The 19,326-nt window shown below is 35.5% G+C and overlaps 1 protein-coding gene across 2 annotated transcripts in view; it reads left to right on the forward strand.

Moving 5' to 3' along the window:
- The first annotated feature begins 864 nt into the window (after nt 1–864).
- cnnm2b (cyclin and CBS domain divalent metal cation transport mediator 2b) overlaps nt 865–19,326 on the forward strand; it is a 55,295-nt gene continuing 36,833 nt past the window's right edge. For both annotated transcript variants that reach the window (XM_087237319.1, XM_087237318.1), the window contains exon 1: nt 865–2,497. In XM_087237319.1, coding sequence (XP_087093445.1) covers nt 1,012–2,497 — 1,486 coding nt within the window. In that variant the 5' untranslated portion in view covers nt 865–1,011. The remainder of the gene's footprint in view (nt 2,498–19,326) is intronic.

A 19,326-nucleotide genomic window follows, 5' to 3' on the forward strand; every position in this document is an offset into this window, starting at 1 on the left:
CTGTTTCACTGTTCCTTATTTTCATCATCCATCAATGATTTTCAAGTGCATGACATTTACAAATGAGGCAACAGTGGAAATGATTTTATAGATGATCAATTAAATTCCAAAGGAAATATGTATTGCAAAAAGAAGAATCATATTAGCCTGTATTGACTTTAAAATATGTAAAATACATATGATGCCGTTTATTTCAATAAATGAATGAATGAATGAATGAATGAATGAATGAATGAAAACACTTTAGGCTATTTACATCTCAACAAAGATTATGCAATAATTTACTATCTACACAGTGTACATTCTTGTTCTAACTTTACAATAAGATTTATTTTGTTAACTTTAATTAATATAAAAGAAAAATACCTTAAAAGCATGTAATGGGTATTAGTTTAATACTGTTTTATTGTAAGCATTATTCAATGGACTCGAGTCCACATGAACTGAAAGTAAGCTATGTATTAATAAGCCCACTGTAAAAAAAATACGGCGAATCGATATCAAATGTAAAACTTAGACAATGGAAACTAAATTGTAATGTGTTACCATATTAAAAACTTCAACAGGTTGTCCCTCTTGGCTGTCATGTCGACGAGGAAACAGGTGAAGTTATTTAACTGTAAAATTTTACGAGAGGGTCTTGAGACAATTAAAAGATGCTGTCACTGAAGATCCTTGTCAAAACACCAAAAGCAGTCACGAGGAAACTTCTATATGCGCTCATTTGCATTAAGTGCAACTGTTTACGGAGCCGATTGGCTGCTACAGCGGCAAAGTTCCCGCCTCCAGTCCAGCGGCGCCACTGTATTGGCTGCCCCGTTCGCCTGTCACCGGGACATCAGTAGAGGCACGAGTTCGCGCTGCACTCGCTGAAAGTGCGATCAGTTTCAGCCGCGTAGTGGAACTCAGCGAGACCTGATGCACAAGTCAAGGCGACGCGCAGCAGAGATGAAGCCGGATTGGCTCTGATTTTTAAAAGCCCTTTCATTCAAGAGGCTGTCCATTATCAACATGGCAGAACCGTCGGTTCCAGTACCCCCTCGAAAAATGGCGTCACTCAGCCGGGTCCGAGCCTTTACTCTGATTTTCTTAACTGCAAGCAGTTGTTTAATTACTCCCACAAGTGGCAAGGAAGGAGGGGGAGAGGAGACGGTCATCATCGGGCTGCGGCTGGAGGACACGGACGACATTTCCTTCATGGACAGGGGCTTTTTGCGGGTCAGCGAGAGGTCTCGGGTGAGATTGAGGGTGTACGGGCAAAACATCAACAACGAGACTTGGTCCAAAATCGCATTTACGGAGCACGAGAGGAGCCGAGTGATCGGCAACATCGACAGCTCTTCGGGGGACAACCAGAGTCAGGAGGACACGTCGGGCTTGCACCCCTGCGGCATCAGAACTTCGGATATTCTGATCTTGCCCAACATCGTTTTAAACCGCAAGACGTCTGGCACCGTCGAGATAGAGGTCAAACCTCTGCGAAAGACTGAGCGGAGCAAAGCGTACTACCTGTGCATCGCCACCTCCACACCTGCTGTGGCCGGAGCGCACGACCCGTGGACCGAGAACACGTGGATCTATCACGACGGAGAGGACACCAAAGTGATCGTGGTGGAGGAGAAAAAGTTCCTGCTGCCCTTCTGGCTCCAGGTCATCTTCATTTCTATGCTGCTCTGCCTCTCGGGCATGTTCAGCGGCTTGAACTTGGGGCTGATGGCGCTGGACCCCATGGAGCTGCAGATCGTCCAGAACTGCGGGACGGAGAAGGAGAAGAACTACGCGAGGAAAATCGAGCCCGTGAGGAGCCAGGGGAACTACCTGCTCTGCTCGCTTCTTCTGGGCAATGTTCTGGTCAACACCACCTTGACTATTCTGCTGGATGACATCGCCGGCTCTGGATTGATAGCTGTAGTGATGTCCACCATCGGCATCGTGATATTTGGGGAGATTGTGCCCCAAGCCATATGCTCACGACACGGTCTCGCTGTGGGTGCGAATACAATCTTCTTGACCAAATTCTTCATGCTGCTCACTTTCCCCGCGTCCTATCCGGTAAGTAAGCTGCTCGATTATCTCCTCGGGCAGGAGATCGGCACGGTGTACAACCGGGAGAAGCTCTTGGAGATGTTGAGGGTCACGGACCCGTATAATGACTTGGTGAAAGAGGAGCTGAACATCATCCAGGGCGCGCTGGAGCTTAGGACTAAGACAGTGGAAGATGTGATGACCCCGCTACGCGACTGCTTCATGATCACCGGGGACGCGACGCTTGACTTTAACAGCATGAGTGAGATCATGGAGAGCGGCTACACGCGCATTCCGGTGTTCGAGGGCGACAGGTCCAACATCGTGGACCTGCTGTTCGTCAAGGACCTGGCCTTTGTGGATCCCGACGACTGCACCCCGCTGAAGACGATAACCAAGTTCTACAGCCATCCGTTGCATTTCGTCTTCAATGACACCAAACTCGACGCGATGCTGGAGGAGTTCAAGAAAGGTGAGGGCGCGCTCGCGCGGATGATGCTGATGATGAGGCTTTGATTTGCGCATGCATTGTGCCATTTCCTTATAGATAACATTTATCAAGTATTATTCTTAGTATTATTAGTATTATTAAAAAAAAAAAATTTGCAACAAGACATATAAAGCAGTGTTTATAATTATTATTTGTGGCTCTTGACCTCAAACCACTTTTTCAACAGTATATTTTTGGAAATTGCCAAAAATACATTCTATAGGTAAAACTGACAGATTTTTTTTTGTAAAAGGTCATTATAATAATAAGTAAAGATCATGTTTTATGTATATAATTGCACGTTTTATACTGTAAATGTACATAAAAAACTTTTTTGATTAGTAATGTGCTTAAAGACAACATTAATGGTGATTTTCTCAATATTCAGAAATATTGTCCTGTCATAACCCGTACATCAGTAGATAGCTTATTTATTTAGCTTTCGTTGATGTGGCTATAAAATTACGGGGGGGGTTAAAGGGATCTAATAACATAAGTAATCCTATATAATGCAAATGGCGCTGCATGCCCCTAAAGCTGTTTCCTTAAGGTCTATGTGTTTCAACTTTTCAGCAATCTAAACAATTAAAACTGGCAGTTAAATAATTGAATTTCATTGAGCTGAACAAATCTGACATTAAAATGGCATCATTAATTCACACTTGTTTTGCTTTAAAACGATGTGTTTTTGTTTTATACTGAACTTAAAAATAAGATATCATAACCTAAGAGTTGCTGGTCTTCACTGACTTCACATGATATTTTTCCCTCATAATGTAGAAGTCAGTGGGGACCAGCAACTCTTTGATTATCCACATTCTTCAAATTACCTTCTTCTGTATTCAATAGTAGAAAAGAACAGATGCTTGTTTAAAGTTTGGAACAACTTTTGTCAATGATACTAGGATGTCAATTTTTAACCTTTAAGTTATGTTTCGTAATTTCAAATTCTTTGAAACTGGAAATTCAAAAAATGAAAAAAGTTTCAAGCTATCATTGCAGTTTTGGACCAGTTTGAACTTAATACTTTAGAATAATATCAATCAAAAATGTGCAAACTCATAAATCAGATATAAAAACATTTTGTAAACTGATGGAAGTAATATGTTGTTTCATAGTAATTTTATTTTATTTGAATTTATTTAATACTAGAGGCTCAAGCTTTAATCTGCCGATCAACCTATTTCAGAGTTTACTATACTTCCTCTCCATAACCATGATCATTATTGAGTGTTCCTTCCTACACTGTTCAAAACTATTTAGAGTAGCTAGCTTTATTTGACCTCACTTTGCTGCCCTCGGGACCTTACAAACGTATTACAATGTGCCTAAGTGCAGGGAAGTACACTAAGTACGGTTTCTGGATGTGCCCTCACATAGCTAAGGGTTAATGTTTGCAGCAGAAGTGAGAATGTAGTGATGCAATGGAAATACACTGCAGGTGTACTCACAGTTGCTAAAGGATGACTCAGGGGGGTTATTAGGTGGAATACTTCATAATGCATGAAATAACATGCCAGTTAAGTCTGTATTTTGGGTTGTTTTTGGTAAAATGAGAGTCTTGATGATTATTGTAAAAACACATCTAAAATGTCATTGCTATATTAACAGGCAATACTGTATTTGAAGTTTGTTTTACTCTAAAATAAAGATTTACTCGCTGTTTACTCTGCCTCATATAGTTACAAACATGTTCGAGTCTTCTTAATCTGTTTAACACAAAAGAAGATATTTTGAAATATGTGCCTCCATAGTACGGAAAACAAATAGAAGTGTGGGTTACAGGTTTTTAGCATTTTTAAAAATATCTTCTTTTGTGCTCAACAGTAATAAGGAACTCAAACAGGTTTTTTACAGGTGAAGGAGTAAATGAATTTTTAGTTTTGGGGGAACTATCTATTTACTGGTGTCAATCAGACACTTGCATAAAGACTAATGTGGAGTAAACGAAACATAACCACATCGAAACCCTTTACAAATGCAATGTTTTATTTAACGTTAAAAATACAATACAATACAATTAGTATTTAAGGGATGGTTCACCCAATAATGTAAATTCCCTTATCATTTAATCACCCTTGGCTTTCCCCAAAACTTGTATTATTGACTTGTTTCTGTTGAAGACAAAAGAAGATATTTTGAAAAATGTTGTAAACCTGTACCCATTGACTTCCATAGTATCAGTTTGTGTTCATAAAGTAAAGAGAACTGTTTAAATACGTAAAGGGCGAGTAATTAATGACATTTTTAAAATTTCCTTCTAAATGTGTTTCAATTTCAGTTTTGTGTGTGTTATGGGAAATCGCAAATCATTTGTGATTTGTCGCAATAAGAATACGCAGTCATTACAATCATTTTTAGCTAACTTGCCTATGATTTAGACTTTTTTGAACTTGGCTGCTTTCCAGAGGAAACTCGCCATTCTAATGACTGATTAGGGGAGTGGGCACAAAGTTTCACGTCAGTCTGGCTGTGGTTCGAGCACTCTCTCTCAGTTCAAAGTGCTTTGTATTGTAAGTCAGTGTTAATTAATCTAATGCCTCTTGTGGAGCTGCACAGCCATCCAAAGTAGGAACAAAATACATCACTCCTGCCAAGCACACCTTAAATGTGTAATTTGTTTCTCTTTGATGTTGCTTTTAGAGTGGCAAAAACGACTTTTTTATTATTTCTGCAGCCAACTTTTATGATAACATTTGAACATGAGCTAGATGATACCCCATTCAACTAGTAACTAATCAGTAGGCCCACATGGAATGCGCAGAATTCCGCAGATTTCTGCAGATTTTTAATTCATCATTAATTATGTTTATTTACTTGAGTAAATGTGTGTAAATCCATATTTATTCAGTTTTTAAATTAATTACAGTAATATTATTGACTAATGTTAAAATGTTCATCTGATTTATGCACAATGCAGTAATATTTTATGTCTTTTAATAGATATATTATATGAGAGACTTGCTTTGTTTACCAAATAAAGTAAATCTAATTGGATTTGCATTTTAAACACTAAATAAAAGTTAAAACGATATATTTTTTATTTCACATATTAATGTTTTAGTTATGATACTCCCAAAATAATTTAGCAGAAATCAGCAGATTTTTACCAAAATTCTCTGCAGAAATAGCAAAAAACGTCCGCAGATACCGTCTGGCCCTGCTTATCAGGAATCCAAATGAAAAGGGCTTCTGACTGCAATCATGACCTCGAAGGTCAGCCTTAAATTCCTGGAGCTAAAACTAGTTGCTTTATGATTGAAATAATTAGTGTGTCATAAAGGGACCCCTGCCAAACAGCAGTTTTGTGTTTAATGAGTATTCCATTGTTCATCATCTGGGCAACAATGCACAGTTTGGCAGACATTTGCTGCCGCTGTCTGTGTTGAATGCCTTTTTGAAGTGATAGTTCACCCGAAATTGACCATTTTGTCATCATTCACCATTTAGTTTTTCCAAATCTGTTTGGCTTTCTTTCTTCTGTTCAACACAAAAGAAGATATTCTAAAGAAAGCTGGAAACCTGTAACCACTGAATTCCATATTTATTTTTATTATGGTAGTTGAGGGTTAACGGGTTTTCAGCTTTCTTTAAAATATTGTATTTTGTAACAGAAAAAACTCAAAAAGGATTGAAACCACCTGAGTATGAGTAATTTTCATTGTTTGTTGAACTATTACTTTAATATGCTACAGGGGGACTCGACAGGCGAGTGCAAATATTAAGTTTTATGTTTGAGTCATTTCAATGCAGTTGATACTTGTGCACACCGGTGGAGAACTGCAGCTTTCGCTCATGTGCTTGTGGCGTCTATCGTTGCTAAGCAACCAATCACTGCACTAGTTGCTGGGTATCGTGGACAGTGTGCGAAGCCTACCCATAGAAAATGTGTAGCATTTTAAAGACATGCTGGGACATCGTATCTTGTTCGGTATTCTACAGCCTTTAGACTGCATTGTGTAAATGGCAGATGATTCTCTTAGCAGCATGAAAAATAAACTTATTAAAATTGCAAAGCAAAAGTGCTACAATAACAACAAATGAAGCTTTTATCACATCAGAGAGTTTAATAATGAAACAATGAAATATGTAAATAAATAATGAAATGACAATAATGAAAGCTAGCTGAACTGCAGTAAACTTGTTACCAACATTGTGTAATTATTGTATCAATTAAAAAACAACACCAACAACGTTGTATAGACCCTGAGTAAAACACACTAAATACATTTTTAAAATCAATTTGTGTAATAGTATAGGCCTAATGAATTATTAAATATAAAATGTAATATTGGCCATATCTGCTCACAGTTTAATTTATATTGTATTTTGGATGATGCAGTTTAATATTTTTTTAAAGTGGAACTTTTTGTTCCACATTTTTAAATATCATGTTCAGAATTATTTAAAGAAACAAAACAAGGACATTCGACTTGGTAATAAAAAGCATTTTAAAGTTACTAAAACGGTTGAAATTGTCTTAATTCTATTAAGCAAATTGTAAATTGTTGCCATTTGCAATTTATGTGGCTTACATGCAGTGGTGTAAAGTAACAAATTATAAATACTCAAATTACTGTAATTGAGTTGTTTTTCTCAGAAATTGTAATTTTCTAAGTAGTTTTAAAAATGTGTACTTTTATTTTCCCTTGAGTACATTTTTAGTGCTGCATCTGCACTTTTACTCCACTACTTTTTTTTTCTTATCTATGGGGATTAGCTGAGTTGTCTTTTGATTCCTGTCCAATCAGATCGCACATAGAAGGGAAATCGCATCATATTGAACTACCTTAAAACAAGGGCAATTTATAATTGCAGAAAACTGTTTGGAAGTATTAAAAGTGTCCAAGAAGATTGCATTTTGTTTGGAAATTAAACAGAACTCAAATGTTGACTGCAGAACTCAACGTCAGGCCAACATCAATGTCCAACCTAAAATCAACCAAATATCAATGTCTAATGATGTAACAGCTTGACATGGTGTGGTTGTACAATTATCAGAAGTTGGATATTGGTTGTCATACCTGATGAATAAATGTCAGTATTTGACATCAATATGATGTTGGTTTAAGATGTTGGCTCAGCGTTGGATTTTGTTCACTTTTTAACAACCTGAAATAGACCATATATCAAAGTCATTTGCCGTCATTATTGGACATCTAAATAACTGTCTAACCTAATTTTATCATCTTATGATGTTATGTACCTGCTGGGCAATAACTAAATGCACTACAGAATGTTTTGTTTACACACATCCGCAGATTAAACACATCAGCTTTGTACAGTGTGATACTACTCTTGAGTACTTTTGAAAGGGGTACTTTTTACTCAAACTTTGACTTCAAACTCAAACTTTTTTACTCAACATATACTTTTGATCTACTCGCACTACATCTTTAGGCAAGTAATGGTACTTTTACTTGAGTATGATTTTTCAGTAGTCTTTCCACCACTGCTTACATGTGGCCCCCTTGTTTTCTGAACTTGAACACCCCTGTACTATTGTATGATACTTCAGAATATTTAGTAAGATAAACAGGTAATGTCTTTGATATTTGTAGGGAGTTATGCAGAATTTTTAAAATCTCTTAAAGCACAAGGGTTGTCACTGGCCAGAGGTCAGTGTGAGAAAGTCAAGTGCGCTGAAAATCTTGCATTCATTTGCATTCATGGCCGGCCAGCTCTAGGAAGAGTCCTGGTGGTTCCAAACATCTTCCATCACGGATGTTGGAGGCCACTGTGTTCACTGGTACTTTCAGAGCAGCAGAAATTTTTCTGTAACCTTCCCCAGCCTTGTGCCTCGAGACAATCCTGTCTTGGTGGTCTACAGATAATTCCTTTGTCTTCATGCTTGTTTTGTACTTTGACATGAACTGTCAACCCTGGGACCTTATATAAACAGGTGTATGCCGTTTCAAATCATGTCCAATCAACTGAATTTACCACAGGTAAACTCCAATTAAGCTGCTGAAACATTTTAAGAATGAACAGTGGAAACAGAATGTATGAGCATATTTTAGAGCTTCACAGCAAAGGCTGTGAATACTTATGTACATGTGATTTTTCAGATTTTTTTATTTGTAATAAATTTGCAACAGTTTTTATTATTGCAAAAGTGAAGCGCTACAAACACTTTCTGGATGCATATATTATGTAATACTTAACAAACGCACACACACACACACATATATATATATATATATATATATATATATATATATATATATATATGTGTGTGTGTGTGTGTGTGTATGTATGTACGTATGTATGTATGTATGTACAATGCAACCTGCAACCTAAACTTGTTTTCATTTGAGGTCAAATCTTAAATTGCAACACTTTTGGGGCAAAAAATTTTTTTTTATGCTTTTAAAAAATAAATCAAGAGTACACTGTTCAATGATTCTATTAAACAAGTCCTAACAGGACTGCAACTAAGCTTCTACAAACTTATTTATATGATCAACAGAATCTCAACATAAACCAAATCAAAGTGCAGATGGAAGTCAGAAGAAATCTTTAGTGGCCAGCTCTTTGATTATTTCATCATGCTTTATTTGATCTTAAGAAGCATCCTGTAAATTCCTTTAGGGCTTAATCTGGTGCAGAAACAGTGCTATCTTCTTTTGTAGTATTTGCCTCTTTAAACTCATTGAGTTGCTGAAGGAAGTAGAAAAATCCATCACAAGCAGACAGAACAAAGTACATAAAGACAAAGGTCATGCAACGAGAGCCTTACTCTCCTGAACTCACTAACACTCCAATAAGACTTGGTTCAGTGCCACCATCGTTATCACCTTCTTCAGGTGATCAACCTATTCATTTTTATGCAAGATAGGATGATCTGTTATCGCCTTAAATCATGCAGATGAACTTTTGGCATTCGGTTTATTCTTAGTGAAAATTTCCATGCTTGTCTGTATCTCTGATATTACACAATCATGTCTGTGTGATTATGATCTAATCTTATCACATATCCGTGTGCATTCAAATGTATCACAAATGCTCAAAAAGATATCAAAAAAGTATGAGCCTGTTATCAGTTGACATTATAGTCATGTTATCAATATTGGCATTTATAGATGTCGTAATTTGTTTGCAGCACTGTACTTGCTGTATTATTGTTACGCAGGGCCATTGAAGGCCTCCACATGAGTTCTTGCACGTATTGAACCAATCCACCCGCCTGCTAATGTAGGCCAATCTATGCTTAATTCAGATTCAGCAACCTCCTTTCCCTCTTGTTTTAACGTGGGAATTCTTATTCACTTCACTTGGCCTAGTTATGGCTGTGTTATGTCTCATAATAGATGACATGCCTACTTCTTTTTCTGCAATGCTTTATCCAGGTAACACTTTTTTTCTCCAGTGAAATCAGATTTGTTTTTTGTGGTACACCTAATCTTCCATTTTGACATGAGCAATCTATCCAACTTATTGATTTCCACTGATATGTTAGAGTGCATACTTGGTACCACTTGCTTATGGTGTTGGAGATTATGTGGCGTCATTTTGGCAGAAAATGGGCTCTGATTCAGTGTGTGGAATCTCCCTTTGATAACACTGTGGTTTCACTTAGACTTCTGACTTAACACTATTTCATGTTATTCGGGCTGGACAGCATTTAGTTCTAATACATATATAAGCCTCGTCAACAACAACAAAAGACTTTATTTTGTGGAAAGCACAGTAATCAAAATTAGAGGACAGCAATAATTGCAGCATGAAGAAAAAAAACATTAAACCGTACGTTAAATTTATTTATTAAAGGGTTAGTTCAACTCAAAATCAAAATTATCTCATCGTTAGGCCCACACGGAAGCTGTGCACGCAGAAATTCGCAGATTTTTGCAGATTTTTAGCCCATTATTGAGTCTATTTATTTACTTGTGTAAATGTGTACATTTATATTTATTGAATTTTAAATTAATTTCTGCAATATTATTGACTTATATGAAAGTGCTCATCTGATTTATTTACAATACAGTTTTTAAAGTAATATTTTCTGTCTTTTCTCGTGTGGTTTTTTAAAACCTTTGTTAGTTTTTTTCTTCTGTTGAACACAAAAGAGATATTTTGAAGAATGCTGGTTGCAGGTATCTATCGGCTTCCAGGGTGTGTTTCCGAAAACCATTGTGAGCCAAAAGTACTGTCATTACAAACATAGTTTGTTGATTTGGCTTTTCCTAAATCCATCGTTCCAACAAACATTTGTAAACATTTTGGACATGTGTGTTAAAAACTTTGATCCTGGCTGTGTTCCCCTATGCCCTATTCGTTTAAAACATTCTAACATTTAAATTTGGAATTATATATATATATATATATATATATATATATATATATATATATATATATATATATATATATATATATATATATATATATATATATATATAAACATTAAGGTAATTTCTCTTAGATGTAATTTGCTTTCAAAGTATTATTACAGTTCAGTTTTAGTGATCTTCATGTTTACAATTGAGCTCACTTCGCAATGCACTTTGAAAACATTGATGTCATTTTGAGCAGAGTCATGTCTCATGACGAAAGCTATAGGTGACCTTTTATTTAAAAGCAGAATTTATGTTACATCTCCAAAGCTTGTAAAGACAAAAATATAGCATGTTAATGCATTTAATTTATAGTAGGTTATTTATTAAGTATCTGTATTGTATATGACATGGGCCTGTTGATTAGGACATTTCTGCGGTTTGCATGTGTCAAATTGTAAAAGTAGACTTTTCAAAAAAAAAAATAATAATAATAAATAAATAACATAAACAAACAATATCCTACTTAATAATGATAATAATAATAATAAAAATAATAATAATGATCATCATTATCATCATCATCAATAATATTAATATTATTATTAAAGTAGGATTTTTTTATTTCCTAATAAATAATAAATATTAAATTTCATTTCTTAATAGTTTCATTATTATTTTTTTATTTATTTTTTTTTCTATGATTTATATGTGATATTATAATACGTGTTAGCTTTTCTAAATGATTTTATGTTTTAGAATAGAATATGTAATATTCTCAATAATATTTGTAAAGGAAACATAGGCTCTATATGTGCCATTTATATTTCAATTAATATGGAAAACGAGTGCATGTTTTACCAAAAATAATAGTGGATTTTTTTTATGTGTGTGCGTGTAAAACAATATAATTTGCACAAAGAAATTATGGGGTTCCTTTCTAAAGAAGTAGTTACTCCACCCCGTTTAGAGCATCAATATTGGCGTTTTACGCTATAGCTAACTTGGTTCAATCGATGGATCTGCGACAGAGAAACTACGGTTTTGGGAAACACTCGTCACTACATCATTCTTTTCCCAAACGATGCATCGCATTATGATAGTTCAGCTGCGTGTTACGTCGTTGTTTGGGAAATGCACCCCTGAGTAGCAAAAAAAAAAAGTCAATGGATCCCAGCAATCAGTATTTTTCAAAACAGCGTATTTTGTGTTCAACAAAAGAAAGAAGCTCCAATAGGTTTTGAACAAGTGAAGGGTGAGTAAATATGACAGAATTTTCTTCTTTGGTTGAACTATCCCTATAAAGGTTACAGCAGTCAAAAATGAGTAGGAAGTGTACAGTGCTCTTGTTTTGAATGACTTCAGCACATCTGCAGCCACAGGACATCAATAGTCTCCCACACTGCTTTTCTGTGTTCTTCTTCCACAGTTTGCTGTCTGTAGTTGGTTTTGGAGCTATAACTTTGGTGCCAATGATTTTCTAGCAATTTTCATTCAGGTTAAGATCAGGAATCTTTGTTGCCATTTCATTATTTCTATGATATTAGCTTCAAGAAACCCCTTTATCTATTTTGCTTTGCGACATGGCGCATTGTCCGGTATGAACATTTCTAGCTGATTGAGCAATTGTTACAGGGAAGGAACTGCATGTTGCTAAATATGCTTCTGATAAAGGTTTGCATTCACTCTGCCATGTAGCTATATGAGACAAAACCCATACTGCAGAGAACATTCCCTAAACCAACTAGATCTAGGAGAATTTGTTTCTACCTCACTATCGCAATTCTTTTCAAGACTATTTAAAAATTGATTCAGGCATTTCAATATCTATTTATATTATGTTATTTTTCCTAGAACTTAGAGGTAGATGTTATTAATGTATCAATGTTAGATGACATTTTATCCATTTAAGCTGGTGTGAGAAAGCGAAAACATGGCAAAGAGCTCCCCCTGCTCAACCCCCTAACATGTCTTTCATTTCTGTTTCTGTCTCATTTCTTTCTTCTGTTCATTGCATGTTTACATTTCTCTGCTCTCTCTATATCACAGATATAGAATTCCACTCACCAGCTGAGAGCATTGCAAAATATGTTGCATCAACCCGATGGAAGCCTGTTGAAAGTATAAACTTTTAAGTGCAGTGCATTATGCTCAATTTAAATGAATATGAATGAGGGCTGGGCTGATAATCGATATTATATCAAATCGCGATAACATTTATGTCATTAACAATGATAAGCGCTGAACTTTTTTACATTATATTGATCTAGGAGCCAATCACATAGCAAAAATGTGCAACAATGGGAATCTAAAAATGTGTTGATACTTGAGATGTACTAAGTTTTCGGCCGATAAACAATATTATATTGAAACGCGTTAAAATTTATGTCAATAACAATAATAAATGCTGGACTTTTTTACACTATATTGATCTAGGAACCAATCACATAGCAGAAATGTGCAACAATGGGAATCTAAAAGTGTGTTGATATTAGAGATGTACTAAGTCTTTGGCCGATAAACGATATTATATCGAATCGGGATAAAATTTGTGTCAAAACCAATGATAAGCGCTGGACTTTTTTACACTATATTAATCTAGGAGCCAATCATATAGCGGAAATGTGCAACAATGGGAACCTAAAAGTTTGTTGATATTAGAGATTTACCAAATTTTGGGCTGATAAACGATATTATATCGGATTGTAATAAAATTTATGTCAATAATAATGATAAGCTCTGGACTTTTTTTTTTACATTATATTGAAATAGGAGCCAATCACATAGCAGCAATGTGCTACAATGGGAACCTAAAAGTGTGTTGATAGTATAGATGTACCAAATTTCAGGCACCGAAAATTTATCGGCCAAAAGTATAATATATGTTAATATGCTATTTAATGGACCCTCTATTTTTTTGTGGCTTCAGTCATTGTTGATGTACTCTTTTAAATCTGGAAGCATTAACATCTTATATCAAAATATAAATCATCATCGTTCAATATGGAAAAAGATGATTAAGACTGCATTTTTGCCATATCGCCCAGCCCTAGTTACTTTGAACATTGATTTTAATGGCCCATATGATTTATAGGGAAAATACAGAACATTAAGTTTTACTTAAATAGAAATTTGAATTAAATAAAAAGTCAGTTATTATTTATTTAATCATTGTGGATTGGAGTGGTTGGGAATTTTGAGCCGGCATCTTTTAATGGGTTAGTTCACCTGAAAATTTATTTAATGTTATTATTTTTTTTTTCACTCACGTTGTTTAAACCCCTGAGACCTTCATTTATCTCCAGAACACAAATTAAGAGGTTTTAGATTAAATCTGAGAGCTCCCTCATTCTCTACAGACAGCAAGGTTCTCATTCTAACTAACTCATTTAAAGTCCAGAAAAGGTTTTAAAAACCACCTGAAAACAAACCATATACCTTTATTGGTTCAATTATAAAAGTTAATACTTTTGTTAGCAGGTAAACGAAAAGACATGACTTTATGCAAGATACTTCTCTTCAGTGTCAGGCACAAATAGGCCCAATCCCCAATTCCCAATTTTTGTACCCCTTCCTCCCCTTTCCCTTGGCCCTTGAAACAGAGTGTGAAAGGGAAGGGCTTTAGAATTTACCCCAAAGAAATCATACAGCCTTATAACTTCTGCACTCCTCATCATATGTCATCGCAATGTCCTGCTTCATATGAGATTGACATTCACGATTCATGACTGCTTTAGTTTATTCCAGATGCGTTATTTCATGATAATTATCTTCAGGAAATCACTGAATGCAACAATATCATGTTATCATAACAATATAATGTGGCAATAAGATCATAATTATACTGTGCATTTACACCGTGGCCATATTTATCTATGTAAACACACAACAACAACATTAACATTATACCAGACACTGTCATTTACAGCCACTAGACTTTTCTGACAGGGTATTCTAGTGTCATCAAGTGGCAGAATGTTGTGGGACTACTTATACAGGAGTTATTATTAGGGATTATAGATAGCAGAATTTAGCGGGTTTTATTTTAGCGTTTTTTTTTAAAGCATGATGATAAAACACAAACGCCATCATGAATGTATTAATAATGACAAAACAATACTAATTTGTGCATCTGAAAAAATCTCCTTTTTGAGGGGTATCTAGCCCTTCCCCTTAGCCCTACCCCTTCAATTTAAAAAAGAATTAGGACACCCTTATGCCTTCACGTGAACGCGCAAAAGGAGGGGTGGGGGTAAGCAAAATGGCTAAGGGGTAGAACTGGTATTGGCCCATACTGTACCTCCCTGGATGCCTGCACGCAACTTCCTCTGTTTGAAATAAAGCACAGGTACAGTCTGAGGTAATAAGTCAGAGGGGTGACCTAATACTTAAATTGTGGAGAAGAAATGTAAATAAACTGGTTATTTTGTGTTGTATGTGTGCACAAACATATTCTCATAGCTTGATATTATTCCAATTGAATCACTGGAGGCATGTGGTCTGTTTTGAGAATGTCATTTGGTATTTTTTCTGGATTTTGACTGGAACAGGCATGGGCCGATATAAAATTCTGACTGTTTGATGACTTTGAATAAAAACATCATTTTTTGAGGGCATTGTGATTACTGCTCTGAAATATGTTCTTTTTAAATGTCTGGGTAAAAAAAACAGCAACGTTTTTCACCTTTAAACACAATATATTTTAATTTGGGAAACATTTAAGATATTTTGTTACAGTAAACATGTCAGGCATAATTCAAAAGAATCATTGACTTCTGCTGTCTTCATTAGTATAAAAAATACTGATTTCATTACAAATAAAACAGCATCTTTGGATATCTTTTCTGCTGGAGATACTGTTATCCTGCAAATTTATATATATATATATATATATATATATATATATATATATATATATATATATATATATATATATATATATATATATATATATATATATATATAAAATAAAATAATCTTACATATACCTTAGAAAGGGTATAACAGAAAATTTAGGCAATTTTAAAATCTTGACTTTTCCAAACCGCAGTATATCGTCCAATACCTAGTCTGAAATGTTGTTGTCTTTGGAAGGAGGGGGGGGGGCTTTCAGATTAAATTCTAATTTGTCTACAGAAGATGGTTTCAGGGGGTTTTGGAACATGACCAACACTTTAGGAGTGAAATGAGCCTTTGTTGTACTGAGTCTGAGGCAATCAATTACAGAATACAAGAAAGACCTTCTTTTTATCATTTTAATATAACATATTCAAACAATTGTCATATTAAACTATTGCATGATCACTGAGGCCCATTAGATTCAGAATCCTGGCCCTGTATCATGACATTTGTGAACTGTATGTAGCCTCAGTGTCCCATTCTTAACTGACAGACATGCCACCATTTGGTCTTCTGCAGGGGTGGTACATCACCTTCAAAGTTTGACATGTTGTGTGTTCAGACAGGCAAAGAGAGATGGTCTTCTGCAGACCTAGTTTGTATCGAGTGATTATTTGAGTTACTGTTGCCTCTCTGTCAGTTGGAACCAGTCTGTTCATTGTCCTCTGACCTCTAGCATCAACAAGGCATTTTCAGCCCCGGAACAGCTGCTCACTAGAGGCTTTCTCTTTCTCTGACCATTTTCTGTAAATCCTAGAGGTGCTTGCAATTTGTTTGTGAATATGCCAGTAGATTGGCAGTTTATACTCAGACCATCCTTTCTGTCAAAAAACAAGCGCCATGTTGTAATGTACTGTAATTTTTGAGAGCAAATTAAAGTGCTGTTTTAATTATTTTGAATTTGAATCAGCCTATCGTCAATCGTTATTAGGTTTTTTCAGGGTTAAATGTTAGTAAGCTTGCTCTCCATTATCATTCCATGTGTGTGGCTCAAAGCGTATGCTAAGACTTGGCTTTTCAAATGGCCTACATTCCTTAAATTCTGGTACATGAACATGAAATGGCCCTAAAACCGATTAGTAAAACAACTGAGTAGTGCCAGCGCGGCCAGAGTACGTCCACGGAGTCTAGTCTAATCTAGCATTACTTGCCTCTGTTGCGTCTTGTTTATTTTAGCAATCTGTATTGATGTTGTTCTCAGTGTTCGAGTGTTTCGAAACAACTGTTTATTTAGAAGGTTCTTGGCAAAATTGCTCCAACTAGAATTAGGTTGAGTTGGGGTAATTTCAGAGATTGACTGCTGAGTAATGGCCTTTTTATTTTTCCTAAATATTATGTAATCGGATCATTCTCTGATTCAGACGTCTGCTCGTATCCTCACTCATTAATCTGTCTCCGCCTGGAAACTGGAAAGCCTCCAGAATCAAACAAACAAGTAAAAATGGAAACATGTGCTTTCCAGAAATACTTTTTTGGATGTTATTATTTACAGTTTGAGATATTTCCGGAGATATAAAAAAGCTTTTTTTGCAGTTCGTGTTCATAGGTGGGTGGATTTGGGTTAAAGGGATTTTATAGAGCAGTTCTTTTTGAAAAGGTTGCTTTCAGTTTTCACACATCATTGATCTTTGTGGAATATTATGTCACCGACTCTTTTAAGACTTCCTTTTAAGTTTCTGCCTCAATTCAGTCTCTTGTGTCAGGTCTGACACTGTACTTCAGTTCTTGGAAAGAAAACTTGGATCCTGCTTTACTGCTTAAATGAAAGATCAAGCAAATTCAGCATAACACTTTTCTTCCAAGCATTTACTCTCGTCCCTCAGCCTTTCTCTCTGCCATCTACTTCACAGCACATTCAGAGCTGCAGAACCCACTTTGGTTTTCAAAACTGCCCCCTGGCATTCCCAAGCCTTCCGTGCCATGCTCCCTCCCCCCGACCCCCCTCCCATATTGTCCTTTTGCCCGTTTCCCTCAATGTCGTAAATTACAAGCGACACAAACCCTTGCCTAATGCTCTGGCATGGAAGACTTCCAACCAGAAGAGCTCTGGGCTGGCATCATTGATTGCGGTAAGCAGTTCTCTCTCCCTCGCTCTCTTAGTGAGAGGAAAACAGCTATGCCAAACGGGTGCTTCCATGGAGGTTTATAAAATACAGCGCTAGTGGCAGCTAAAGACATGACTAAACTTAAATAACACACGTCATGCAAGGCCTAAAAATGCATGATGGTGTTAGGCAGGCTCTTGCGTTCATTATATTTATGTCCAGTAGTAACAAATAGACTATAAAAGTGATTTTGTTTAATTACTGTTGCTTATAGACTTTTTTGAATAACCCCCAGGACATTTCATGCATTTAACCGACAGGTAAAGGAACTTTTCACACTTATAATTAGTGGTGGTGTGTAAAAGCTTGTTGCTGAAGTGGGATAACAATGTTGAATTTAGATATTGTAATAATCATGATATAAAAAAATAATAATGATGATTATTATTATTGTAGCAATTAGGAATGTCACCACATACTGGCATTGGCAGTGAACATAATATTCATAAGTGACCAATCACAGTGAACGGGCTTTTTGCATTGAGAGGGGCATCTTTTGAATGATTTACTAATGGCCATGAGTGTTTTGCACGCTGCTAATGCCTCACGTTTTTGTGCTTTTTCATCGTTCATTTTACAACTTATAAAACATGTATACAAATTAATGCAATATTGTATGTAAACAAAAAAATCGTTATATGTTATAGTAGCCTATACTTCACAAAAAGTCAACATAAGAGCCTTGTTATTGTCGTTCATCACACGCAGCGCGCACACATGAACTGTGAGTGAGAGAGGAAATGAAAGCACACTAACAATAAGGTAAAACCAGATGCTCAAGACATAATCTTTAATGACTTATATGGAAAATGTTGACGGAGGCTTGTGATATAGGAATTTAGAGCAGAGCATTATTTAAATGCATAGGCCTATTTTACATGGAGGTTCTGAGGTAGCCTGCTATTTTTATTAAAAACGGAAGAAAAGAAAAAACATTTGATGGGAAAAGGATCTGCGATTTTTAAAATGATTCAGTCAGTGTTTTCATTTTGTAATCTAAATTTGTCATTTAAGTGAAAATATCTAGGGCAGGCCAATTTATTTATTTATTTATTTTTTAGTTTATTCTGTTTTTCTGTGCTGTTGGAAACAATGTAGATGCGTGAAGATATCTGTTATTATTCTGTTTTTAATATGTTCACATGTTAATATAAAGCAGTATTTTAAAAAGCAATATCAATAAAATAAAAAAAACAATAATAATTTAATATTTATCAGACCGGGTAACCGTCAATATTCGGTTAACGAGTGGCGGTTGTTGGTTGGCAAAATTAACAAGAAATAAACATCCCTAAATTATAATATTCATAAATTTAAAGTGCACATAACATGATATGACAAATACACTTTCCAGTTCCATTACAGCATGTGGACTTATTTCATATGGTGTCAAACTCATAAAAGTAAAACTTATGTCGAAGTGTTTTGTCAGTTGTTTACACATGATTGATGATATACTGTACCTGGGTTTGAAGTAAAAATGTATTTGTTTTACATTGTTAATTGAATGCCATACTTAAAGTTGTTTAAGGCT

This window comes from Danio rerio, chromosome 1, assembly GCF_052040795.2.
Source record: "Danio rerio strain M-AB ecotype USA chromosome 1, GRCz13ab, whole genome shotgun sequence".
Taxonomy (NCBI): Eukaryota; Metazoa; Chordata; class Actinopteri; order Cypriniformes; family Danionidae; genus Danio; species Danio rerio.